The sequence below is a fragment of the Balaenoptera borealis genome (assembly GCF_965194805.1).
Source record: "Balaenoptera borealis genome assembly, chromosome: 3".
NCBI classification, from domain to species: Eukaryota; Metazoa; Chordata; class Mammalia; order Artiodactyla; family Balaenopteridae; genus Balaenoptera; species Balaenoptera borealis.
This window is the reverse complement of record NC_138866.1, coordinates 9872129-9898620: the sequence shown is the minus strand read 5'-3', so window position 1 is coordinate 9898620 and position 26492 is coordinate 9872129. Positions and strand designations below refer to the sequence as shown.

The 26492-nt window shown below is 44.2% G+C and overlaps 1 protein-coding gene across 5 annotated transcripts; it reads right to left on the bottom strand.

The window, feature by feature from the left end:
• Positions 1 to 185: 185 nt before the first annotated feature.
• Positions 186 to 26388, bottom strand: SERPINA6 (serpin family A member 6). Of its 5 annotated transcripts, none has more exons than XM_082384573.1 (6): positions 25973 to 26388; positions 25489 to 25757; positions 18778 to 19406; positions 12402 to 12672; positions 8291 to 8438; positions 186 to 6899 (listed from the first exon to the last, which is right to left on the bottom strand). In XM_082384573.1, the coding sequence occupies exons 3-6, from the start codon at positions 19385 to 19387 to the stop codon at positions 6714 to 6716; spliced, it is 1215 nt and encodes a 404-aa protein (XP_082240699.1). In that variant the 5' UTR covers positions 19388 to 19406; positions 25489 to 25757; positions 25973 to 26388; the 3' UTR covers positions 186 to 6713. The 5 variants fall into 5 exon arrangements, with proteins under 5 accessions (XP_082240699.1, XP_082240702.1, XP_082240698.1 ...); XM_082384576.1 differs by lacking the exon at positions 25489 to 25757 and having other exon boundaries at positions 186 to 6212; positions 6732 to 6899; XM_082384572.1 differs by lacking the exon at positions 25489 to 25757.
• Positions 26389 to 26492: the final 104 nt, after the last annotated feature.

Genomic DNA, 26492 nt, shown 5'->3' with positions numbered 1-26492 from the left:
GCTCAGCCTGACAAACTCCAGCTGCTCAGCCCAGGGGCCCTTCTACCCACTAGCTCAGAGTCAGCTTTGCCTTCGCATCCCTGGAGTTCTGCAGCTGAGTGGTGGCTGGAGCGGGCAGCCAGGAGGCAGGGGCTGCTTCCTCCCGGCTGGGGGAGTGTCAGCTCGGCCAAATGTCTGGGAGGAACCAGTGAGCATGGGGGCTGTGGAGCACGGCGTTCATGGGGGCTTCAGAGGTGCCATAAAAGTCATCGTAGAGCATTTGACCATCTGGGATGATTTTAAAACTGCTGCCAGGATTTCAGAAATGGATCTTTAAAAGGAAGGCAGCAGAATGCGTTGGAAAGAGTGTAAGGGCCTGTCAGACACCCTGGGCTTGAATTCCAGGTCCTTCAAATTCCTAGCTGCCGGACCTTGGGAATGTAACCTAACCTCTCTGAACTTGCTTTTCATTTTCCATAAAATGGCCAAAACTGTGCCTCGGGCCCATGAGTATCTCAGCAGCACCCAAGAACCAGGAAGTCAGTGGGTAACACTGTTTCTAAGGAGGTGGGTCCTGGCTCCCAGGAAGGGTGGCTCAGAAGTTCTCTACCTTCAGCAAGGATGTGCCCTGCACTGCTCCCAGCAGGTCAAGCTCAATGCCTGCCCCTGTACTGTGAGTTCTTTCACCAGCTGTGTGACCCTGAACAAGCTCCTTAACCTCTTCTTGCCTCAGTTTCCTGATCTGTAAAATGGGGCTGCCGGGGCAGAGCTGTTAGGACTGTCGTGAGGTTTAAATGAAGTAGTGCCTGTAAAGAGCTTGGTACCTGGTAGGAAGAGCTAATGAATGGTATCTGTCTATGATTTTAGAGCCAGAATGAACCCCACAGGTAAGCCCAGACCCTGGATTTGGACTTGACAGAGGAGGAGTTGCAGGCCCACAACCATTAAGGCCCTTCCTGCCCGTTTTGGTGCCAGAATAGAACCAGGCCACCTGACTTCCCGTTTGCATTTGATTTCAGCTCGTCACCAGCCTGTGTAGAGAGAGATTGGGAAAGATCTGATAGGATCTTAGTGTGTGTTGACCAGAGTCACCTCAGAGGAGACAGTACAGTCCTTCCCAGAACTCCCTGCAGGCAGGAAGCACAATGCTTCCAAAAGCCACCCCGGAGGGCGAGATCCAGGGGTTTCTGAAGCAAATTTGTCCTGGGACCCAAGGGGCTAAATGTCTGAAAAACAACTAGGGCTAGTTATTAGCAGAATGAGGCCAGGAAACAGAGAAACAGAGAGAAATCAGGACACAGAGACAACTGCAGTTGGTTTGCTCGGCGTGGATGAGATCAGGAGGAAAGCTTGGGCGGGTCTGAGGCGCAGAGGTAGAAAAGCAAAAACCTCTCAAATCCTTGCGACACACACGTGTGGGACAAATGGCTCGCTGGTGGCCAAGCGGCCTCTCTCTCTCCCTTCCCCATGGGCCTGCTTTTTTGTAATTTACTTTTATTTTATGTTGTTTATTTTTATTTTATTTTTGGTTGCGTGGGGTCTTAGGTGTGACTCGCGGGATCTTCGTTGCAGCATGCGTGCCCTTCACTGGCACGGGCTTCTCTCTAGTTGTGGTGTGTGGGTTTTCTCTCTCTAGTGGTGGTGGGCAGGCTCCAGGGTGCGTGGGCTCTGTAGTTTGCAGCACGCGGGCTCTCTCATTAAGGCACGCAGGCTCAGTAGTTGTGGCACACAGGCTTAGTTGCCCCGTGGCATGTGGGATCTTAGTTCCCCAACCAGGGATCGAACTGTGTCCCCTGCAATGGAAGGTGGATTCTTTACCACTGGACCACCAGGGAAGTGCCCCCCATGGGCCTTCTGATTCCCTGCTCCTGCTCCAGGCTTCCTCCACCCTGGCTCACCCGGCTGCAGTGACACCTAACAAGATTGCTAATTGATCCCTTCTGGCCCCAGCGGTGCAAAGCTGATGGCCCAGGCAGGTTCGCTACGGTTGCCCTGAGAAGATGTGCTCAGGGCACTGGTCGGCGAGGTGGGGATAACTTCTGGATAACTAGGGGTTTGACTAGTTAGCACCTAACAAAGCTTTCTTTCCTTGAGATGGGCCCTTTGAGTGAGAGGGACATGATAATTAGTTTTCTTTAGTGGGTATAAAGAAACAGATGCTCAGAGAGGTCAGTTAACTTGTTCAAGAACACAGAGCTTGAATTTGAACCTGGACCTCTGGTTCCCAAGGCAGTTAACCACCTAGTGTGACAGCAGGTTTTCACTAAGATGGTCCTTCTACTTGGGAGGTTATGTCCTTTCCCTATTTTTCTTTTGTGCTGCAGGTCATTTATTTATTTATTTCAGTTTTTAACTTAAAAAAATTATTTTTAAATAATTTCAAACTTGAAGTAAAACTGCAAGAGTAGTTACACAGAAATTCTATAACCCTTTACCCAGATTCACTAATTTTGAAGCATTTTCCACGTTTTACAATTCTCTTCTCTCTATATACCCATATCTATATATGTATGCACAGGTGCAAGGTGTGTGTATGCATGCACGCACACACGTGCTATCTTATTCTGAACCATTTGAGATGATAAGGTAATCCCAAGAACAAGAATATTCTCTTATGTAAATATCAATAGTATCAACTTCTCAAATCCAAGAAATTTAATATTGTTACACTACCTGAAGCTACAATCATGTTCCAGTTTTGTCAACTGCCCCGCTCATGTCCTTTGCGGCATTTTTATTTTTAGCATAGGGTCCCTCCAGGACCATGTATGCATTTGGAGCTATGTCTCCTTAGTTTCCTTGAATCTGGAACAGTTCTTCAGCCCTTTGTTTGTCTCTTATTATGTTGACATTTTGAAATTTTACCAGTTCTCTCAATTCAGGTTGGTCTGATGTATCCCCATGATTAGCCTCAGATTATACATTTTTGGAAGGAATATCATAGAAACGATGTTGGCTCCTTCTTAGAGTGTCACATCCAGAGGCACACGATGTCTCTTTGTCCCTAAATGGTGATGTTAATTTTAATGCCTTGGTTGAGATGATGTCTGTTTCTCCAATATATAGCTACCATTTCTCCCTTTGTAATAAGTCACTGCTGAGGAGATACTTTGAAACTAATTTAAATATCTTGTTTTTCATCAAATTCCCCATGCCCTCAGATTTAGCATCCATTGACTATTCCTGCCTGAATCAGTACTTACGATGATACTCTAAATCCATCGTTCCTTTCATATTTATTTATCAGCATTATTGGTATGGATTCATGAACTCTTGATTTTATTCAATGCATTTTAATCCATAACTGTTCTTACTATATATATGTATATGTTTTGTATGTATGTATTTATTTAGACATTCAAATTGTCCCAGGCATACACATATTTTAAAAATGTACTAGAAACCATGATTTTATCCCTCCAATTCATGTGCTACCCCACAGGATTCTTCCTTGCTTCCCTCATTCTGTGTTTGTATCTCTTCTTGCTCAGTCCTACAAATCATATAAATAACGTCACGTTTGCTATCCTCATCCCATGATGAAAAACGAACCTGAAAAGAGTCCTTCAAGATTGTTTGCAGTCTTGTATTCTTTCTTTAAAAAAATTAATTAATTAATTTTTGGCTGCGTTGGGTCTTCGTTTCTGTGCGTGGGCTTTCTCTAGTTGTGGTGAGCGGGGGTACTCTTCGTGGCAGTGCATGGGCTTCTCCTTGTGGCGGCTTCTCTTGTTGCAGAGCACGGGCTCTAGGTGCGTGGGCTTCAGTAGTTGTGGCTCGTGGGCTCAGTAGTTATGGCGCATGGGCTTAGTTGCTCCGTGGCATGCGGGATCTTCCTGGACCAGGGCTCGAACCCATGTCCCCTGCATTGGCAGGCGGATTCTTAACCACTGCGCCACCAGGGAAGCCCCTGCAGTCTTGTATTCTTAAAACTAGAGGCATATTTTCCAAGCATCGTGTTGAAAATTTCCGTGGGTTAATTCTTTTTCTCCTCTTCAGAATAGTTATATTATCCATTTGAAATAGGTTTGAATTCATTTGTTTTCTTTTCACTTGGTTTTAGGGCTTTCCTCATTTGTTCATTTAATTTTATTTTTGAGTATATAGAACATTAACATTATTCTAAAAGTCTAAACCATACAAAAAGTTCCATGAAGAAAAGTGCTATTCCCCACCCCCCATCTCTTCCACTCTGTCCTCCCCCTTCCCTTGCAGGTAACCATTTAATTAGTTTCTAGTTTATCCTTCCTGTGTTTCTTTTTACAAGGACCCATCAGCACTCCCACTAGCAACCCATGAGAATGATTGTTTCCACACAACCAGTAGAGTGTCCTGTGAAGCTTTCATATTTTTGCCAATCTGATGGATAGGAAATGGTATCTCAGTGTAGTTTTCAGTTGCATTTTTTATTATTCAGTGAAGTGAAACGTATTTTCATATGTTTAAACACCACATATTAAGGATATTAGCTCTATCAGTGACATACCTTGCAAATATCTTCTTTCAGGTTTTCACCTCTGTTGACTTTGCTTATGAATTTTTACCACGCAAGTAAAAAAATATTTTTATGTAGTCAAATTTCTCAATTCTTTTAAAAATTTCATCTGGACTTTGAGTCATGGTTGGAAAACCTTCTTCTACACCTAAATTATAGAGGAATTTACCCATGTTTTCTTCTAGTACTTGTATAGTTTTTTTTTTTTTTCATTTAGATCTCTGATTCTTAGTTTATTCTTAAGTATGGTGTGAAGAATGGGTCTAATTTTACCCTTTCTGTTTTTCAAATGGCTATCCAGTTGTCCCAATAACATTTATTTAAAAGTCTTCCTTTATCAAATATTAAATTTCCATTTGTACTTGAGTCTATTGCCAGACTTTCTAACCTATTTCATTGGTCTGCCTATCTATTCATATACGAGTACCATAGATTTAATTAAAGTATCTGTGCCGTATGCTTTAACATCTGGTCGGGCCAGTCCCCTATCTTCCCCACCCCCTGTCCCTGACATCTTTTTCTTTTCAGTGTTTTCCAGCTACTCTTGCATGTTTGTTTTTCTGTATGGACTTTGGTATTATCTTGTCTATCTCCAGAAAAAGAAATTGCTAGTATTTTTATTGGAATACAATTAAATTGATAAATTAATTTAGGGAAAACTGATATCTAGATGATGTTGAGCATCTTATTCAAGAAGGAATATCTTTGCATTTGTTCAAGTCTAATTTTGCATCTTTAAGGAATATTTTATAGTTTTCTCTATATAGATTCTGCACATTTCTTGTTTATTTCTAAGTGTTATATCCTTTTGGTTGTGATTGGGTTTTCTCTTCCATTATGTGTTTTAACTGCTTGTTGCTTGTGTATATGAGGCATTGCTTTTGCATGTTAATTCTATATTCTGGTACCTTGCTGAAATCTTTATTGTTTGAGTTTGTTTTATCATTGATTTGCTAGGGTTATGCAAGTATATTACATGTCATCTGCAAATAGAGAGAGTTTACAATTCTATGCCGCTACTTTCTCTTGTTTAATTGCTTTGTCTAATACCCCCAGGACTATGTGAAATGGTAGTGAATATAATGAGTAGCCTTGTCTTACAGCAGTGGGAATGTATTTAGTGTTTTGTTATTAAGATGCTGACTTTAGAAACATATAAATATGTATATTTAAGGAAGTATCGCTCAATTCCTTTCTCTCAAGATATATGCTATATCTATCATCTAATTATCTATATATCATCTATTTTCTATCTATAATCGATCTATATCTATCTATATATCCATCCATCTATTTATCGTCTTCCTATCACCTATGTAATCTATTTATCTATCTATCCATCTGGTTCTCTTTTATCTCATTTAATGCTTTTTGTCCTGAACTGTGAGAATAAGGTCTCTTCCTCCTGCGATCTTTCTCTAGCGCCCTCTATTGACAAAGTTTAATATCATGCCCAGGGGCACACTAAAGCTATTTAAAAAGGTCCAGATTGGTTTTTGCAGAGCAGCAATGAAGGGAGGATTTGGAGTCGAAAAGCAATAAATCGATAACTATTTTTGCTTTAAACAGTTAATTATACTTTAAATATATTTTAAAATATTTTATCTTTGACCACATATTTACTCTTTCCAGGGCTCTTCATTCTTTTGTGTGTCCATCTAGAATCATCTTGTTTCTCCATAAAGAACTACTTAAAAAAAGTCTTTAGTGAAGATGATAAGCCTCCTCAGCTCTTGTTTGTCTGAAAAAAAAAAACCAAACTTTATTTTGCCTTCATTTTTGAAGGATTTTTTTGTTTGTTTTTTGCTTTTTGAAAGATATGACATTTCCACCCTAGCGCTTTAAAAACATCTTTCTGTTGTGTGTGCGTGTGTGTGTGTGGTTTTGTGTTTTTTTTTTCTGTTGTGTTTTGGCTTGTGTGATTCCTTCTTTTCAAGTTCTTACTTGGAAATAATTTCAAACGTACAAAAATTTGCAAAAATAATAGTGTTTCCATATACCTTTCACTGTGCTTCCATACATCACATAACCCTAGGACAATGATCAAAACTAGACAATTACACTGGTACAATATTACATTGATGTTATTCAAGTTCTATCAATCGTCCCACTCTTCTCCTTCAACCACACTTGTCACCAGTCGCAACGACAGTTATTTATTACAAGAGGGGAACCTCTCACTCCTTTCTGTGGGGTCCCTGGTGCCCGAGTCAGACGCGCTGTGGCTCCTGGGGGCGTCCCCTTAGGTCGGATTCACAACCTTGCCCAGGAAGAGGCTGCTCCACGTGAAGTCGTCGAAGATCATGACAACGAAGGGCCGGTCGAAGCGGATTGTGAGAGGCTCAGGCGCCGAGTTCCGGTGGACCTGGGTGCGGGCGGCTGCCTCCACGCCCCTCTCATCCAGTTGCAGCGTGGCCTTATGGACCACCTGGTGGGAACGGACAGAGCGTGGAGGGTGAGCACCTGCTGCGTGGGCGGAGCTTTCCCAGCCTCTTCGCTTCGACTCCTCCCACCCTCAGTTTTCTGGATGGCGAAGCTGAGGCTCAGAGAAGGTCACTTGCTGGCTCCTCATCTACGTGGCAGCCCCAGGACTAGCGCTGGGGTCTGTCCACCTCCGGAACCCAGGCCACACTTAGACTTCCTCCCTAGAGAGTGGGCAGCTGGAGCCGACCCATGGAGAGCAAGGGACTTGGGGCTGAAACTGGACTTCGGCATCCATATCGGGCTCCCCTTACCGGGTCCTGGGCTGGTGGGGGGACACCTCGCTCCCTCTCCGCTCTGCCAGTACTTGAGAGGGTTCAATTTATGCAAAATGCTTGTGCCCACTCTGTAGGGAAAAGGGTCATCTTTGCCTGCTGAAACATCCTTTGTTATGATCAAAATTAGAAGATATTCTCAAGTCAGTAAAACGCTTGAGTAGCTTGCATCAAAAGCCTTGGAAAGATCAGAACTGGCTGATTAAATAACAACACCTATGGGACAGGACTCTCATTGATGGAGCAGCAGGGAAGCAGAGGCTCAGAGTGCTCTGTAAACAGGCTACGGAGAAGCTCAGCCGGGCTAGGAACCCCTGCAGCGTGTTCTGGGAATATGAGGTTTTGAGTCAAATGTCAGGCTATCTACTAGCCCTGTGACCTGAGAAACTAGGGTAACACCCACATCGTAAGGAGGTAGCTATTTGATTGAGTTCTTCACACACACAGGCTTTTTATTGAGCACATACTGTGTGCCGACATCACGATGGTCAAAGTCTGTGTGCACGAGGGAGGGGGCTGCTGCCACCACAGCTTTCTCCTGTTCCCTCTCCTGTTTTGTCACCCACAGGACTGTAAGATCCTGTGAGGGCAGGGCCACGTCTGAGGCATACCCAGTGTCTAGCACAGTGTGGGGCACATAGAACATGTTCAGTAAATATTTTCTGAATGAATGAATAACAGAACATAGAGCTGAAGGATGGAGATAAAGAACATCATTGGATAGAACATTCAGTGTGATCTCATGCGACGTTTCCTTTTTCCTGGGGGCTCCTCACAGTCCTGCCATGATGACTTTGTCTTCTACAGCGGCCCCCTCTGTGTGGCCTGGCAGAATGGTGGATGCCTGAGCTGTGGTGCTCCCTTGTCACTAGCTTCCTGTGTGACCTTGGGGATATCAAGTTCTTGCTGAGCTTCCATTTAGCCTGTTGTAAAACTAGGGGCTTGGACAAGACCTCTCAGCCTGGGGCCTAGAAGCCTATTCATAAATGGGCTCCATGTTGCTTATTATTATTTGTATTGTGAATTTGGGGGGAAAAGAAGGACGGGCTCTAGAGACCCCTACCTTTGACACCTTCGGCAGGGCCTCTTGGGTGATGCCTGAGAAATGTGTCCGGTTGTTGAGCAAGTCTGCAATGCCCATGTCCCCCATGATGCCCCCGAGGTTGTAGCCTCCGGAGATGGAGATCTTCGGGATGTACAGGTCCACCAGGCTGCTCGGGGTAAGCAGATGGGGTTAGACTTGCCCAGGGCTGGGCCCGGCCTGCCAGATTCCCGTTTCCCCTGTGATCCCTCCAGACCCTGCCTCCCAGCCAGACCTGCTCTTTCGGGACAGGGGAAGGAACAGAGCAAGAAGCAGGATCTGCCTCTCCCTCCATCACACACGCATCTTCCTCTCTGGGCCTCTGGATTGCAAAGTCCTTTCTTCTCAGCTCTTTCTTTGAGCTGATTCCACCTGATCCAGCTAAACTACCAGACACTGAAGCAAAGAATACCTAAAGAAGTCCTTGTGGGCAAAAGAAATAAAAGCAAAAATAAACAAATGGAACTGAATCAAACGTATAAGCTTTTGCACAGTGTTTATAACCATAAACAAAACAAAAAGACAACTATGGACTGGAGAAAATATTTGCAAATGATGCTACCGACAAGGGCTTAATTTCCAAAATATACAAACAGGTCAAGCAACTCAATATCAAAAAACTAAACAACCCAATCAAAAAATGGGGAGAAGACCTAAATAGACATTTCTCCAAAGAAGACATACAAATGGCCAAGAGGCACGTGAAAAGATGCTCAACATCACTAATTATTAGAGAAATGCAAGTCAAAACTACAATGAGGCATCACCTTACACCAGTCAGAATGGCCATCACTAAAAAGTCTACAAATAATAAATGCTGGAGAGGGTGTGGAGAAAAGGGAACCCTCCTACACTGTTGGTGGGAATGTAAGTTGGTGCAGCCACTATGGAAAACAGTATGGAGGTTCCTTAAAAAACTAAAAATAGAATTACTGTATGATCCAGCAATCCCACTCCTGGGCATATATCCAGAAAAGATGAAAACTCTAATTCAAAAAAGATACATGCACCCCAATGTTCACAGCAGCACTATTTACAATAGCCAAGACATGAAAGCAACCTAAATATCCATCAACAGATGAATGGATAAAGAAGATGTGGTATATATATATATATATATATATATATATATATATATATATATACACACACACACACACAATGGAATATTACTCAGCCATGCCATTTGCAGCAATATGCTTGGACCTAGAGAATATACTAAGTGCATTAAGTCAGACAGCGAAAGACAAATGTTATATGATATCACTTATATGTAGAATCTAAAAAATAATACAAATGAACTCATTTACAAGGCAGAAAGAGACACACAGACATAGAAAACAAACAAACATAGCTACCAAAGGGAAGAGGCGGGAGGGATAAAGTAGGAGTATGGGATTAACAGATACACACTACCATATATAAAATAGATAAACAACAAGGATTTATGGGGAACAAGCACAGGGAACTATATTCATTATCTTGTAATAACCTATAATGGAAAAGAATGAAAAAAAGGATATATATATATAACAGAATCACTTTGCTGTACACCTGAAACTAACACAGTATTGTAAATCAATTATACTTCAATTAAAAAAAAGAAAAAACAAGAAGTCCTGTGGTCCCCCAAGCACCCCCTGGCAGAAGTGGAGGAGTGGAGGGAACATGCGGCTGGGAGCAGGGGTCCTAGCCCCAGCCATGCCGCTAATGCTGTGTGTCTTTAGCCAAGTCCTGTCCCTCTCTGTGCTAGTCCTCATCTACACAGCAAGGGAGAGAGAAGATGCCTGAACCCTGAAGTCAGTGATAGGGCACCGGCTCTCCAGAGGGTGGAGGGAAGGCATGAGACCTTTGTACTTGAGCACAAGCTGCTCTGGGGAGGTCTGGGGGCTGGCAACCCGGGGGAAGTGAGGAGGAATCCAAGGCCAGTGGGACATGTGACTTCTCTAGATGGGAAATGGCAACAGAAGGTAAGGGAGGCCGACCCATACCCAGCATTTGGCTGACCTTGCTGACCTCCTTTATCTCGTCTAATCCGCGCAGGCACACACAGCCTTGGAATCAACATCTTTAACTTCCAGATTGAGAGACTGAAACTCAAAAAAAACTGAGGAATTCCCCCAAAGTCACATCGCTGGGAAGCAGCAGGACCGTGAAGAAACCAGGACTAGTTAACTCGGAGCCCCATCGCCCCAACTCGGAGAGCTGCCCCACGACCTGCGCGGGCAGCAGCTAGGTGACGGCGGAGCAAGGGGGCTGGGAGGAAGGCTCTGGCGAGAGCGCCCCGTGAGTGGGACCCAGAGGCTGCCGGCGGGAGGTGGGGTGCCATCTGGGCCCCGAAGGATGCTGAGCTCGGATGCACTGGAAAGCCTGGTGGGGAAGGGCGTGGTGGCGCTGGGAGGGGTGAGGAGGGAGAAGGGGCCGCGCAAGCGTGCAGATGAGGAGCCGTAGGCCACAGCGTTGGGATGAAGGAGAGAACTCATGATGTCTAAAGGTGCAAAGTTTTACCTTGAATGTTTTAAAAAAAAATCTAGAAGAAAATGGTATGTGTTACTGACTAATGTTGTTTAAGTATTTAGGTGCAAAGTTTTACCTTGAATGTTTTTTAAAAAAATCTAAAGGTGCAAAGTTTTACCTTGAATATTTTTTTAAAAAATCTAAAGGTGCAAAGTTTTACCTTGAATGTTTTTTAAAAAAATCTAGAAGAAAATGGTACCTGTTACTGACTAATGTTGTTTAAGTATTTTAGTGAAGGGATTATTTTTGGAGTAAAGAGAAGGGGTGTCCTTCGCCTTATTTTCAACACACTAGGGTTCAGAATTTGAATCACGGCACATTGTCACTAGCTGGTGGCACTGTATCTGAATTACAGGTTCCCTTCGAGGGGTGGGAGTGAGGTGGCGTGGGACGGTTGACCTGAAAAGCTGGCAGATGGCCTCCCTGACTTGACTGGTGCCATTTCCTCTTCCATGCATACTCTCGGGGAGGTTGCCACTGACTGAACTTCTACTCAGGCTTAAGGCACAGTTCAAAGTGAAAGCGATCTGTTCTGCAGCCCCTTCTCCATTCCCCTGGGTGAGAGTCCGGCGTCCCACCCTCCCTCAAATTGTACACATTATGCATCTCCTTCCCTGTCTTGCTCTGACAGAGCTTATGACATTGTACCACTATTAATTCCACCAGAATCCGTTTTCTGCTCTAGAGTGCATCCCTTCTGCTTAGCCTAGTGCATGGTACATAGCAATTGCTTCCATATATATATTGAATGAATGAATGAATGAATGACATGGTGCCTGGCCCACGAGGCTTCCTGAGCAACGCTAGATCCAAGTGCCGGCTCCTTCCCCTACAGCCCTCTTCCCTGTGAGTCTGCACCCCGCCACCCAGCTCCCATGTTGGTTGGCTCCTTCACAGACGGAACTCTAATCTCCCAAGAGTGAGGACCATCTTCTCGAGAGCACCTGCCCCCTCCTCCAATGTGAGGATCAGAGCTGGACACAAGCTTGACTATAATTTTGATTTCCCTCTAGCTCAGAGGTTCCTGGGAAAATGAGTTTATTACGTACTTATGTCCTTACTTTCTTATTTACTGATTGATTGATGGACGAAACATTAGAGTCCCTGAGTGACTTAACCATTTGTAGGCTTTGCGTTGGTTCCAGGGTCATTACAGTTGTCATACAGTGGTCATTTTCATTATATCTTTTTATGGTCTCCCAGGAATCTTTAGCGGTGCTTGGTCTCAGGTAAGCAAGATAATAAAATGGAGCAGTGCGGGCTGGGTGATGGGTGAATTCAGTTTAAGAAAAAGATGAAAGATGTGATAATACAGAGGGTGACTATCAACCTGCTGGGGAGGGAGGACCTCACTTTGTGGAATGCCCCGGAGCATCAATAGCTCAGTGTTAATCGACAGAAAGATAAATAAGTGTGACCTCTAGATCAGAGAACCCAGCAGACAGGAAAATAATGAGCCCTGGAAGGCGAGTCTGGCGGGGAGGAAGGATGGCCAGGTGCACCCCTTTTCCACTTGCCCCACTTTCTGGGAACACGTCCAACTGCAGAAATCAACACAGCTGGCTGGAGGGCTTACCTGTTCGTCAGGGACTTGGACCACCTCTGAATGGTGTCCCGGCTCAGCATGGCAATGACCGTGTCCATCTTCCCCTTGACCGGGAGGACAAAGAAGACGGTCTCGTTGCCCGTGTAGTCCAGCTGTACCAGCTGGCAGGGGAGCACCGAGTCGTTCAGGTACTTGATGGTGCTCGACTGGAACATCATGGGCACCTTCACCGTGGTCGTCTCATTCACGTAGAAGTTATCTTCCCTGGTGCTTTCCGGGTTGAAGGAGTGTGCCCACGTGCCTGGGAAGAGGGGGGAGGGGGAGGGGGAGGGGAGGAGACAGACCTGTGAGAGCAGGAGGAAAACGCAACTTGGGTGGCAGCAGAGGGCCAGGGGTGACCGCCAAGCAAGTTACACAGTGGCCTCCCTCAACCTGGAAGGTCCCCACCAGAGCTGCTGGAATTTGCTAAGATATGAAATTCCCAGAGGTTTAAAGCCTGTTCCATCCTCCACCCTTTGCGAAGGCTTGAGGATTAGCACGATGTCTGAGACTGACTTCTAAAAATGGAAAGAGGGAGAGAGCAGAGAATGCTGGCCCTAGGATTTGGGAGTAGGATTCAGTAAGCCGGACTTGGCCTTGTTGCCCCGCCCTGGAGTGGCTTCCGGACTGGAGGGCTTTGGAGGTGGTGCTGGGGAACCAAGCGTCCATTCCATCCCCACCCCCTGATGTGTGGCGACAGAAGCCCAGCAGGCAGTTTGGCCGCCCAGTCAAATGTACCCGCTTTCTTGCAGGAGGCTCCTCGCCTCCCGAGTGCCCCTGAGGGCCACAGTACATTTCCCAGAGGCAGAATCAGGGCGAGATGAGTCCTTCAAGGTTACAGATTCCCACCACAGTTAGACTCGACTCCACTCCACCGCGTTCCATGATGTCATTATGCAACATTTGTTCCCCTTGTGATGGGGAACTCACTACCTAACAGATGGGACTTTCCACTACTGGTCAATGCTGAAGGGAAGGAAACTGCTCCTTAGATGAAGCCAAAGCCTGCCTGATTGTAATGCTTGCGACTGAGCCTCTTTGGCCCTTGAGTTTATTCCGGAGTCCTCTTATTGGTGATAGATCTTTGGATATTTAGACATGGATTGAGTCTCACCAGGGCCTCATCTGCTCTAGGTTAAGTCTCCCCAGGTCTGGAGATGACTGAGGACCCTGAGTCCAGTAGGTCCCGAGTGTCCTGGCTGCCCTTGACCTCCAGCCCAGAAGCCCTTGTGGGGTCACTGTTTCCCAACTGAGGCTGCCTGAAGGTGGCCAGAGCATAGCCACAAGCAGACATTTCTCTATCCCTCTGCCTGTGGGATCTCTGGACCACGAAGCCAGAACTCTTGGTTCTGAGCCAGCCTCAACCCCCTGGAAGGGTTACTAAGGGTGACCATGGGCAGTGGCCGGAGGATGTAGGGAAAAGATCAATGGATGTGGCACCTGGAGACCCAGGGGCTGTGCCTGGTCCATCCCTAATGACTGAGGCTGTCTCACAGCAAGTGAGATAATTTGCGGGTTCTCAAACCATCTTCTAAAGGAAGTCTGGGGTCCTCAGAATTGAAGGGGGGAGTGCTTTGTGACTAACTTGTCCAACTCACAACCAAAAAATGTAGATAAAAAATTTTTCAGTGCTAGGTTTTTCATCCTTAGAAGTTTGCTTTGTGCTTTTTACTATTTCTTTTCTAGAAGCAAGTATAACATATATCTAGTTTGGCAGAAAACCAAATACAGAATGGGATCTAACCTCTACTTTAAGGGATTTTTTTTTGTTGAAAATTCTTGAGTTAGGAGAACTTATGGTAGAGAAACCTAAGAATTTATGAAGGGAAATTGGAGAGAGCAAGGATGAGTCCCTGGAAAATCTTTTAACAGTATTTCTAATGTTCTCCAAAAAAACAGATGTCAAGACAGTCCACTGAGTAAGGAACATGCCAGGGACACTGTACATGTCCTAAGTTTAGTGATGAGAGCCACACCATTCTTCATTTCTATTTATTATCCTGGCGTGCTGGAAACATTTCAGAGTATCTCTCAGCTTAAACAGGGCTTGTTAATTAGCTTTGCCTGATCACAGAAAATCTGTGTACAAACAGGCAGCCCACACTCCTGTCAATGTCTGTTCCTGCATTCAAATGTTCAAATCCTCTCAGATTTTATTACCAGGAGCTACTGTTTCCCATCAACTCAGCCCCGCTGTGGTCATGAGAATGCTTAGAAACTGTGAGAGCAAAGCCGTGCACCAAATGATACCCTGCCAGCCCCTGTCCTGCCAGCCCCCGCTCAGGCTCGTCGCAGGCTCAGGAGGGCCCTCTCTCTCTCTGGGTTTTCTGTGCTCTTCTCCCCAGGCTGTGTGACCAGAACCTCTATGCAACCACTTTGGAGTTACTTCCATTTGCCAAGCACTATGCAAATGCACTGGACCTCCCAAAGAGATGAGGATGCCATGCACAAGAGTGAATAGTCTAGTGGGAGAGATGGCCTGGAGAATTCATGGGAGCATCCAGAAACATTTCCGGACAAACATTCTGGACTCCTTGGCCCCCCAGGGTCAGGTGTAAAGAATACTGCCTTTTGTGTGGGACCACAGAAGATCTTAAATAGCCAAAGCCATCTTGAGACAGAACATAGCTGGAGGCATCACACCTCCTGATTTCAAACTGTATTATAAAGCTATAGTAATCAAACAGTATGGTACAGGCATAGGGACAGACACGTAGACCAATGGAACAGAATTGAAAGCCTAGATATAACCCCTCCCATATATAGTCAACTAAGACATGACAGGGGAACCAAGAATACTGAGTGGGGAAAAGATAATCTCTTCAATAAATGGTGCTGAGAAAACTGGATATTCACATGCAAAAGAATGAAACTGGACCCCTATCTTACATCATTGACAAAAACTAACTTGAAATATGTTAAAGACTTAAACATATGACCTGAAACCATAAAACTCCTAGATGAAAATGTAGGGAAAAAGGAACTCTTTGATATTAGTCTTAGCTATGATTTTTTTTTTTTGAATATGACACCAAAGGCATAAGCAACAGAGGGAAAAACAAACAAGTGGGATCACCTCAAACTAAAAAGCTTCTGCACAGCAAAGGATACAATCAATAAAGTAAAAAGGCAACCTATGGAATGGAAGAAAATATTTGCAAAACATACATTTGATAAGGGGGTAATATCCAAAAATATATAAGGAACTCATACAACCTCAATAGCAAAAAAAAAAAAAGCCCCAAATAATCAAATTAAAAAATGGGCAGAGGACTTGAATAGATTTTTTTTCGAAAGAAATATACAAATGGCCAAAAAGTACAAGAAAAGGTGCTCAAAATCACGAATCATCAAGGAAATGCAAATTAAAACCACAATATCACTTCACACCTATCAGAATGGCTATTATCAAAAAGAAAAGAGAAAACAAGTGCCAGCAAGGATGTGAAGAAAAGGGAATCCTTGTGCACTGTTGGTGGGAATGTAAATTGGTGCAGCCATTATGGAGAACAGTATGGAGGTTCCTCAAAAAATTAAAAATAGAACTACCATATGCTCCAGCAATTCCACTTCTAGGTATATATCAGAAGGAAATGAACCCACTATACTGAAGAGATATCTGCACTCCCATGTTCATTGCAGCATTATTCACAATAGCCAAGATGTGGAAACAATCTAAGTGTCCATCAATAGATGAATGGATAAAGAAAAGTGTGTGTATACATACACACACACACACACACACACACACACACACACACACACCCCAACTGGAATATTACTCAGCCATAAAAAGAAGAGAATCCTGCCATTTGCAGCAACATGGATGAACCTTGAAGGCATTATGCTACGTGAAATAAGGCAGACAGAGAAAGACAAACATTGTATGCCCTCACTTACATATGGAATCTAAAAATACAGAATTTATAGAAACAGAGAAAAGAATGATGGGGTAGGAGGCTCAGAGAAATGGGTAAAGGTGGTCAAAGGTACAAACTTCCAGTTATAAGATGAATAAGTTCTGGGGAATCTAATGCACAGCATGGTACTACAGTTAATAATACTGTATCATGTACCTAAAAGTTGCTGAGAGAGCAGATATTAAAAATCCTCACCCCCCGGCCCCAACACACAAAGGTAACTGTGAGGTGATGGACGTGTTAACTAACCTTATCTGGGTAATCATCTCACCATATATATACATATATATCAAATCATCCCATTGTATACCTTAAGCTTACATGATAAGTCATTTATATCTCAGTAAAGCGGGAGAAAAAAGAAAATGCTGCCTTTGCTGGTCAGTCTCTCACCCTCACTACCATCCAAGAAGAGAGGCCTTAGCCAGGTGGGTTCCCAGACTTGTGCTGGAGAATAGACAGAGAAAGACCAAGAGGCAGGAGGACGGCTCACCAAGATGCTAAGCCTGTCCAGGTAATAAAGATCTGGGGGAGGGAAGGGGTTCAGTTGGCTAATGGGGGGCCCTGAGGAGAGCTGGGGAGGAGAGAAATGGGCATATGGGATAATCTTTATGTTGTTGAGAGACACATTAAATATTATACTTTTTTTTTTTTTTGCTGTTTTACCTGCACTTCTTTGTATATGACTACTTAATTGAAACTGAACCACTTGGGTCCAGGTTTACACGTTCTAACAAGATGCTTATTAAAATTGGGTGTGGGCAAACTGCAGAGGATGTGTATGAGAGACAAAGATTTGCTGGAGAGAATCAGGGGAGGCTTCACGGAGGTGGTGACTTTTGAGCCAAGATTTAAAGGGTGGGTAGAAGTTTTAGGCAGTCAGACAAGTTGAGGGAGGTTCTCAGGGGACAGAATGGGCATGGGCCTTGTGTCAGGCAGAATGCCCCCCCGCCCCAAGGATGTCCTAATCCTTGCAACCTGTGAATATGTTATGTTACGTGGCAAGAGGAAATTAAGGCTGCTAATCAACTGACTTTGAGTTAAGGAGAAGTTTCTGGATTATCCAGGTGGGCCCACTGTAATCACAAGCATCTTTAAAAGTAGAAGAGGATGGCAGGAGGGTCAGAGTCAGAAAGGAGACGTGATGGAAGTAGAGGTCAAAGCAATGCGATTACTAGCTCTGAAGAGGGAAGGGGGCCTCAAGCCAAGGAATGCAGGTAGCTTCTACAGGCTGGAAAAGGCAGGGAACAGATCCTCCCTTAGAGCCTCCAGAAGGAACACACTCTGGCATCACCTTGACTTTAACCCAGAGTGGCCCATTTTGGACTTCTGACCTACAGAATTGTAAGGTAATAAATTGCTGCTGTTTTAAGCCACCAAGTTTGTGGCAATTTGTTACAGTGGCAATAGGGAACTAATACAGACTTCCATGGGGATAGTCATGCTCAAAGACATGAAAGGAATTTGGTGTGATTGGATATTGTGTGTGTGTGTGTGTGTGTGTGTGTGTCTGCTGTGTACTGGGAACTTGTATAGGGGAAAATGTTGAGACCTGAGTCTGGAGAAGGCAGAAGAAGCAGATGATTTCTCAACCTTGGGACTCTAGCCATTTGGAGGCAGATATCACTGTGGGGGGGCTGTTCTGTGCATTGTAGGACGTTGAGCATTCTCCTTGGCCTCTACCCACAAGATGCCAGTGGCACACCCCACCCCACCCCCAGTTGTTACAACTCAGTGTCTCTAGACATTGCCAAATGCCCCTCAGGGTGGATGGGGGTGGGAATCACCCTGGGTTGAGGACCACTGCTGTAGACTAAGGACTGTAGATTTCATTCTCGAGGATAATATATCCCCAAACTACCTGCTCGTCAAAACGATTGGGGAAGGGGGGCCTTGTTAAAAATACACATTCTAGGACATTCTTGCATCAGTTTTGCTCTAGTAGATCTGGTGTGGGCTCTGGAATCTGTAATTTTAACAGGTCTCCGTGGTGATTTTTATGGACAGGCATTTTGGAAATCTTTGCTCCGAACTGGTGAGGTGGGGCTGTGGTTTGGCTGAGAGGGGTCTTGGCTGGGGCTGGCTCGGGAAGTGCGTGCAGGAAGGCTTAGGGGCCGTCTGGAAGTTCCTGAGGGTGGCGGCTGTGTCTGTCTGGTTCTAGGCTCTATTTCCAGCCTCTGACCAAGTGCCTGACTCACAGCCAGAACTTGGCCAATATTTGTAGACCACTAGGCAGCCAGACTGTTCATGGTTACATGTTTGGGCCTTGAAACAACCTGCAAGGGCTCGGGCAAGTTGCTCTACTGGGTGTCATTTTGATCCTTGGTAAGGATGATATAATTTCACCTTTCTAATAGTATCAAGAGTACGCCCTTACTTTTGATGGCTTTTACTATCCTTGGCGATAGTAGATGGGGCCTTGTCAGAATGGGATGGGTGAGGGGTACCTTTAAAGAAGATGTAGTTGACCAGGATGAGCATGGCTGAGCTATCTTGCTCCGAGAACAAGTCCACAATTTTCCCTTGCGTCTTATTTTTGATATACTCGTTGATTTGTCTGCTGGCTCCTGCCCAGTCCTGGAAATCTGCAGTCAAGGCCTCCAACTCATAGTAGTGCTTGGTGTCTGCTGAGAATGACTCCAGAAGTTCCAGGCTGTGGTCAAGGAACATGGCATTGCCCATGGTCATTTCCAAGGTGGTGTTTGACTCCCTGAGGAGGTGGTGGAGATGCCGGAAGCCCTGGTGGATCTCAGCTTCGGACATCTCAGTGAGGTTGAAGCCCAGGCCTTGGAGAAGCTGCTCCCGTGTGTAGCCTCTGGCGCCCAGGGACAGCATAGCCAAGGCTGTGGAGATGCTCACAGGGGAGATGAAGACATTCTTGCCCGGAGCTGAGGCCACTAAGTGCTTATACAGGGTAAAGGCAAAGTCAACGTTGTTTGGAGCCAAGTGCCGGTGAGGGTTCCTCATGCTCATGTCAGTGTCAGGGTCCTTAGCCTGGATGGTCCAGAGCCCACTGGTAGACAGCCAGAGGAGACAGATGTACAGGGTGAACAGCATTGTTCAGGATGGCCAGGCCCTGGAAAATCAGAAATGCTCATTAGATGATGTGGGGCCTCCGAGGCAGTGGGGTATGGTGAGCAGTAGGCAGAAGACCCCATGGAAGACCCCCCCTCAAGCCCCAATTTCTTCTTCTACATTGGCTGTGTGACCTGGGGCAAGTCAGGACTCTGGGCCTCAATTTCCTCACCTGAAAGTATGAATTACACCTGCTATGATTTATCAAATACCTACCAAGTTTCCAAAATTTTGCCTCACCAACAATAAAGTATATATGATTATTTTGATTTCAGGTAGGCAGAAGTGGAAGCTCAGAAAGGTTAAATATCCACCCAGTTGATATATTCAAAGTACTGAAAGAAAACACTATCCACCACGAATAATACTATATCAGGCAAAACTGTCCTTCAAAAGTGAGGGAGAAATTAAGACATTCCCGGATAAACAAAAGCTGAGGGAGTTCATTACCACTAGACCTCTCCTACGAGAAATGCTAAAGGCAGTACTTCTGGTTAAAATGAAAGAACACCAGAAAGTAAATAGAATCTGTAAGAAGAAATAAAGATCTCTGCTAAAGGTAAATATATGAACAAGTATCAAAGCTAGTATTATTATGGTTTTGGTTTGTAATTCCACTTTTTATTTTCTATATGATTTAAAAGACTAATGCATAAAAAAGTAATTATTCATATATGTTTTGGGACCCACAATGAATAAAGATTTAATTTGTGACTTAACTGAAAGGATGTGGGAATGGAGCTATATAGGAGCGATTTTTGTATGCTACTGAAGTTTATCTGGCATAAATTCAAATGAGAGTGTTATAACGTTAGGATGTTAAATGTAATTTCCATGATAACCAGAAAGAAAATAGTCATAGAGTATGCACGAAAGGAAGTGAGAAGGGAATTAAGATGTTTCACTACAAAAAATCAACTAAACACAAAAGAAGACAGTAGTGCAGGAAATAAAGGACAAAAAAACTATAAGGCATACAGAAAACAAATAGAAAAATGATAGAGTAGTCCCTCCATATGAGTAATTACTTTAATGTAAATGGATACAATTCTCCAATCAAAAGAGATTGACAGAATGGGTTAAAAAAAGAAACAACTATATGCACACTACAGAAGACTCATTTTAGATCCAAAGGCACAGATATGACAGTGAAAGGATGGAAAAAGATATTCCATGTAAAGAGACACCAAAGGAGAGTGCAGCTAGCAGAAGAAAGAAAACAATAAAGATTAAAGCCCAGACAAATAAATAGAAAATAGAAAAAGGAGAGAAAATCAATGAAACCAAAATATAATATATCTAATCAATATAGTATTATATAGTAAGGTAACATAATATAATAATATAACATGATATAATTATAACATAATATAATATAATATAATGTCATCTTCAAAGAGATTAACAAAATTGACAAGCCTTTAGCTAGACTGAGTAAGAAAAAGAGACGTCTCAAATAACTAAAATCAGAAATGAAAGTAGGGGCATTACTACCTATTCTACAGAAATTTTAAAAAATTCTGAGATACTATGAAAAAATTGAAAATGACACACCAACAAATTGGATAACCTAGATGAAATGGAAAATTTATAGAAACACAAAACATGCCAAAATTAAACCTCAAAGAAATAGAATATCTGAATAGACCTATAAGTAGGAAATTGAATCAGTAATTGAAAACCTCCCAAAAAAGAAAAGTCCGGGATCACGTGGCTTCAGTTTTGAATTCTACCAAACATTTAAAGAAGAATTCACACAAATCCTCCTCAAACTCCTTCAAAAAAATTAAAGAGGAGAGAACACTTCCTAACTCATTCTTTGCCCTCATACCAAAGCCAAAGACACCATAAGAAAAGAAAACTACAGACAAATATTACTTATGAACATTGATGCAAAAATCCTCAACAAAATGCTAGCAAATAGAATTCAGCAGTGTACTAAAAGGATTTTACACTATGACCAAGTGGGATTTATTCCTGGAATGCAAGGATGGTTCTACATACAGAAATTGATCAATGTAAATACCACATTAAAAGAATGAAGGAAAATAATCATATGATCATCTCAATTGATGCAGTAAAAGCATTTGACAAAATTCAACATCCCCTTTCATGTTAAAAACACTCAACAAACTGGGAGTAGAAGGAAACTTCTTCAGCATAATAAAAGCCATATATGAAAAGCCCACAGCTAACATCCTACTCAATGGTGAAAGACTGAAAGCTTTTTATCTCAGATTCAGAACAAGACAGGATGCCTGCTTTTGCCTCTTCTATTTAACACAGTATTGGAAATTCTAGCCAGAGGAATTAGGCAAGCCAAAGAAATAAAATGCATTCAAATTGGAAAGGAAGAAGTAAAATTATCTCTGTTCACAGGCAACACGATCTTATACATAGAAAACCCTAAAGACAACAAAAAACTTATGAGAACCAATAAATTCAACAAATAAGTGGGATACAAAATCAACACAAAAATCAGTTCTGTTTCCATATACTAACAATGAGCAATCTGAAAAAGAAATTAAGGAAACAATTCCATTTATAAAAAAATTTAAAAGAATAAAATACCTAGGAGTTGAGTTAACCAAGGAGGTGAAAGACTTGTACACTGGGAACTGCAAAACGTTGCTGAAAGAAATTAAAGAAGATATAAGTAAATAGAAAGACATCCTGTGTTCATGGATTGGAGGATGTAATATGTAAGATGTCAAAACTACCCAAAGAAATCTATAGGTTCAATGCAATTCTTATCAAAATCCCATGATGTATTTTGCAGAAATAGAAAAATCCATCCTGTAAACTTGGAGGGCATTATGCTAAGTGAAATAAGTCAGAGAAAGACAAATACTGTATGATACCACTTATATGTGGAATCTAAAAAATATAACAAATTAGTGAATATAATAAAAAAGCCGACTCACAGAGAACAAACTAGTGGTTACCAGCGGGAAGGGGAAAGAGGAAATATAAGGGTGGGGGAGTGGGAGGTATACACTCCCTGACTTCAGACTATACTACAAAGCTACAGTCATCAAAACAGTATGGTACTGGCACAAAAATAGAAAAAACAAAAAGATAAGTGGAACAGGATAGAAAGCCCAGAGTTAAACTCATGCACCTATGGTCAATTAATCTATGACAAAGGAGGCAAGAATATACAATGGAGAAAAGACAGTCTCTTCAATAAGTGGTGCTGGGAAAACTGGACAGCTACATGTAAAAGAATGAAATTAGAACACTCCCTAACACCATACAAAAATAAACTCAAAATGGATTAAAGACCTAAATGTAAGGCTGGATACTATAAAACTCTTAGAGGAAAACATGGGCAGAACCCTCTCTGACATAAATTGCAGCAAGATCTTTTCTGATCCACCTCCTAGAGTATGAAAATAAAAACAAAAATAAACAAATAGGACCGAATTAAACTTAAAACCTTTTGCATAGCACAGGAAATCATCAACAAAACGAAAAGAAAACCCACAGAATGGGAGAAAATAAGTTCCAATCATGTCTTTCTGGTGACACTCCCCCATCCTGAAGTCATCCAGGAGCTCACCCAGAGTTGCCTCATTAGAGCAAAGGACACTGCAGTCACCCAGGAAATTCCAAGGGATCTTGGAGCTCTGCCTCAGGAAGCAGGGTCAAAGACCAAATATTAGAAAAAATATTAGAAAAAAAAATATTAGAAAAAGAGACGCTTCTAATGTTCTTATCACTTAGGAAATGACAAGGGTTTTAGGAGCTCTGCACCAGGAACCAGGGGCAGAGATCAGTACGTATTTTTTTCCATATTTCACAGTGGTATATGCCTGCGGTTGAATACTATTCAGCCTTCAAAAAAATGAAATTCTGATACATGCTACAGCATGGATGAATGAACATTGAAGACATTATGCTAAGTGAAATATGCCAGTCACAAAAGACAAATATTGTGTGATTCCACTCACATGAGAGCCCTAGAGCAAAAAATTCATAGAAACAGAAAGTAGAATAGTGGTTAACAGAGGCTGGGGGCAGGGGAAATGGGGAGTTAGGGTTTAATGGGTAGAGTTTCAGTCTGGGATGATGAAAAAGTCCTGGAGACGAATAGTGGTGATGGTTTCACAACAATGTGAATGTACTTAATACCAGAGAACTGTACACTTAAACCTGGTTGAAATGCTCAATCTTTGTATATCTTACCACAATAAAAAATTAATTATAAGCCATGAAAAGTGTTTGATAAGAGCAATTCAAAAAATGCAGCCAGGGTCAGAATCGGTAAGTGGACACTCTGTCTGCAAGGCCAGTGGTTCCAAGCTCTGAGCTTTATGGAACCCCCTGTATCCCCATAAAGAAGGGATGCTTATAGGAGAAGCTGTTTCCCCTGCACCACCCCACCTACGGGACTAGTCATGCTGGAGGGGGCTGGGAACCCGCAGTAAAACCAGTCCCAGGAGAATGCGTGCACGTTGCGTGTGGGAAGCCCTGGCCTGCTCCAAACCCAGAACCTCATGAGAGCGGGGTGCAAACACACCCCTGACCTCCCTCAGCCCTCCTCCAACCCTCCCCGCCTGTCTCCCTCCACGTGGTAGAAAAACAAGCAAATTCCTTGCTTCTTGGCTTTGATAACAGCCCTGACGCCCTGCCCCCTCCCTCCCCAGCCGCCTGGCTTTACAGACAGTTCTCCTTTTCCCTGAGCTTTGTGGCAGACCAAGTCAAATGAGGATCTCAGCATTGTTATTTATGACCTAGGTGACATGGGTGCACTGTTTAAAACTCTGCCCGTTTCCTTGGCATAAAATAGAGTTGATAATAATACCCGCCCCGGGCCTGGCCCATTTACCTTCTAAATTTCTGGGGTTTGTCTTCGCTTCTTCAGTCTCAGGACACAGCCCAAGTTCGGGGCTTGGCATCTCTCCCAGTCGCCTCTTCCCCGCCCCCACCTGTTCTCCTTGCCTCCTGCTCACCTCCTGCCAACCTTTCTTTCCTCTGCAACTAGGGCATCTTTCCAAGATCAAGCGGATGGGCCATTCTCCTGCAGAAAAGCTTTCAGTGACTCCCATTGCCTGCAGGCAGGGTTGATCCTCACTGACGTGGCCCAGGGAGTCCTCATGCCCAGTCCCTGGTGACAGCACCACCCCCAGCCTCAAATCTGGCCTCTTGAAGTCTCAGTCACAGCAACACTGGGTGTCTTGGAGTGTCCTCCCAGCACATATCAGACTTTCATCCCTCTGCCCGGGTCAGGCTAGGGAGGTCATTCCATTCCCCAATGTTTGCAGAGCCCGGCTCTGGCCTGAGAGCTGGGGACAAAGATGGGCCTGTTCCAGTCCTGCACCATGTGGCTCCACTCTGTCGGCCCATCCCCTCCTTGTCATGCCTGGCTCACTCCCTCTTGTCCTTTGGCACGCAGGTCCTGGGTCACCTCCTCCAGGAAGCCCTCCTCTGTGCTTCTCTCTGTCACTGCCCCCATCAGACTGTAGTGAAATCTTTGCTTCACCTCTAGCCACCTCCACACCTCCACCTCTTTGGTCCCTTCTTGGGCAAGGACCCCATGCAGTTCACAGCCTGGAACGAGATGGGCTTGCCCCCAATAGAAGTTCTTTTCCCTTCCCTTCTCTTCCTGCCGTCTCTGAGATTTTGTGCCTCATCCCCTCCTGTGTTAATCCTCCAAGATGGGGATTAAAACTCTACCCACCTCATAAGACTTTTGTGAATATCAGTCACAGCTGTTATCAGTGCTTTCTTTAGTGACCTCACTTCATGGGTCATCCTGGGCCCATTGTACAGATGAGAAAACTGAGGCCCAGGGAGTAAAAGCTGAAATTCCAAGCCCTGCCGTCTGACTTTGGAGCCTGTGCCATGCTGTTCTGCCTTTCTCTAGAGTGAAACAGCTCTCCGAAAAGTACCCAGCAACGCAAAAATGCAGAGTATCAATATTATCCATGAATTTCATTTCATGTATGTCCTCCTTGTCCCTCAGTTTTGAAGTCACACACGCAGTAAACATCCACTGTGTTCTATATTCCCAAATGCCCCCCATAAGCCAGGTACAGTCCCAGGTACAGTCCTAGGCCCTGCGCATTTAAACCTCATACCATGTGGTGTCATGCTGGTAGTTCCGTTCTATCTGCAGGATCCTTGCCCCAGGTCACTGAGGGAGGAGGTGTGTGTGTCTGTAGGATGCACAGTCTGTGCTGTGTCAGCCGGGCACTGCTCTCTCCTGCCTGTGTCCCCGGCAGAGGCGTTGTGTTGTGCTGATCCATCCCAGCTCTCAGACTCCATCTCTGAGGCTGTTATGGCTGTTTGGCTGGCCTTAGGAGCATCATGCGATGGCTGGGAATGGCTCTTAGTTCAATGTCAGTCCCTGCAAGGCAGGAGCCCAGGAGAAATGAAAACCCCTGTGGGTAACCCACAGACTCTGAAAAACCCTCCCCAGGGTTGCCTCTTATCACTGCTTGTTGCCCTAATGCTCAATGCCCCATTAAAAAAAAAAAATTAAATGAGCAAGACACAGTCATGGCTTCGTTCTGGAGGCTGGGCGGGAGCGGGGGGCATGGAGAGTCCTCAGCTGTTACTCACGGTCTGCAGTGGGCTCAGGCTGCAACTGCTGGCTTGGTCCTGCTGTCCTGGATCCTGTCATGTGTACAGTAAGCCGGCGGGGCAGCTGCTGCTAAGTCTTGTTTGCCAGCTTTCCTGCTGGTTAATGGTTAGAGGGGGGCCAGTGGCCTTCACCATTTGGTGGTCTCCTCCCCCCAGTCATGAACCAATGGGAGCCTTTTCCAGGAAATTTGAGTAAACACAGCAATACTGCGAATTAACTTTCTTCGGCATATAGTTCCCTGAGGTTTTATTTTTTGATATCAAAATGTGGCTGGAGTTGCGTCAGTGTTTGTGGTTGCCCAGGGGCAGCTGGCACAGGAGCCACAGGTGCCTTTAATTAGCACGATGGTGCTGACAGCTGTGAAGAAGCAGGTGCTGAGCCTGGGCGGGGAATGAGACCAGCAAGGTCCTGCCTTCAGGGGGGGGCAATGGTCTGATGGGAAAGACAGACATGGAATAAAAGCAGCCCAGTGCTTCCCATGGATTATCTCATTTAGTC

Excerpts from the sequence above, each read along its gene's own strand:
- SERPINA6 (XM_082384573.1), bottom strand. The coding sequence starts at position 19,387 with ATGCTGTTCACCCTGTACATCTGTCTCCTCTGGCTGTCTACCAGTGGG. Across the intron at positions 12,673-18,777 it reads CAACTACATCTTCTTTAAAG|GCACGTGGGCACACTCCTTC; the intron begins GTACCCCTCACC and ends CCCTCTTCCCAG. Across the intron at positions 6,900-8,290 it reads CCCTGCCGAAGGTGTCAAAG|GTGGTCCATAAGGCCACGCT; the intron begins GTAGGGGTCTCT and ends CGTTCCCACCAG.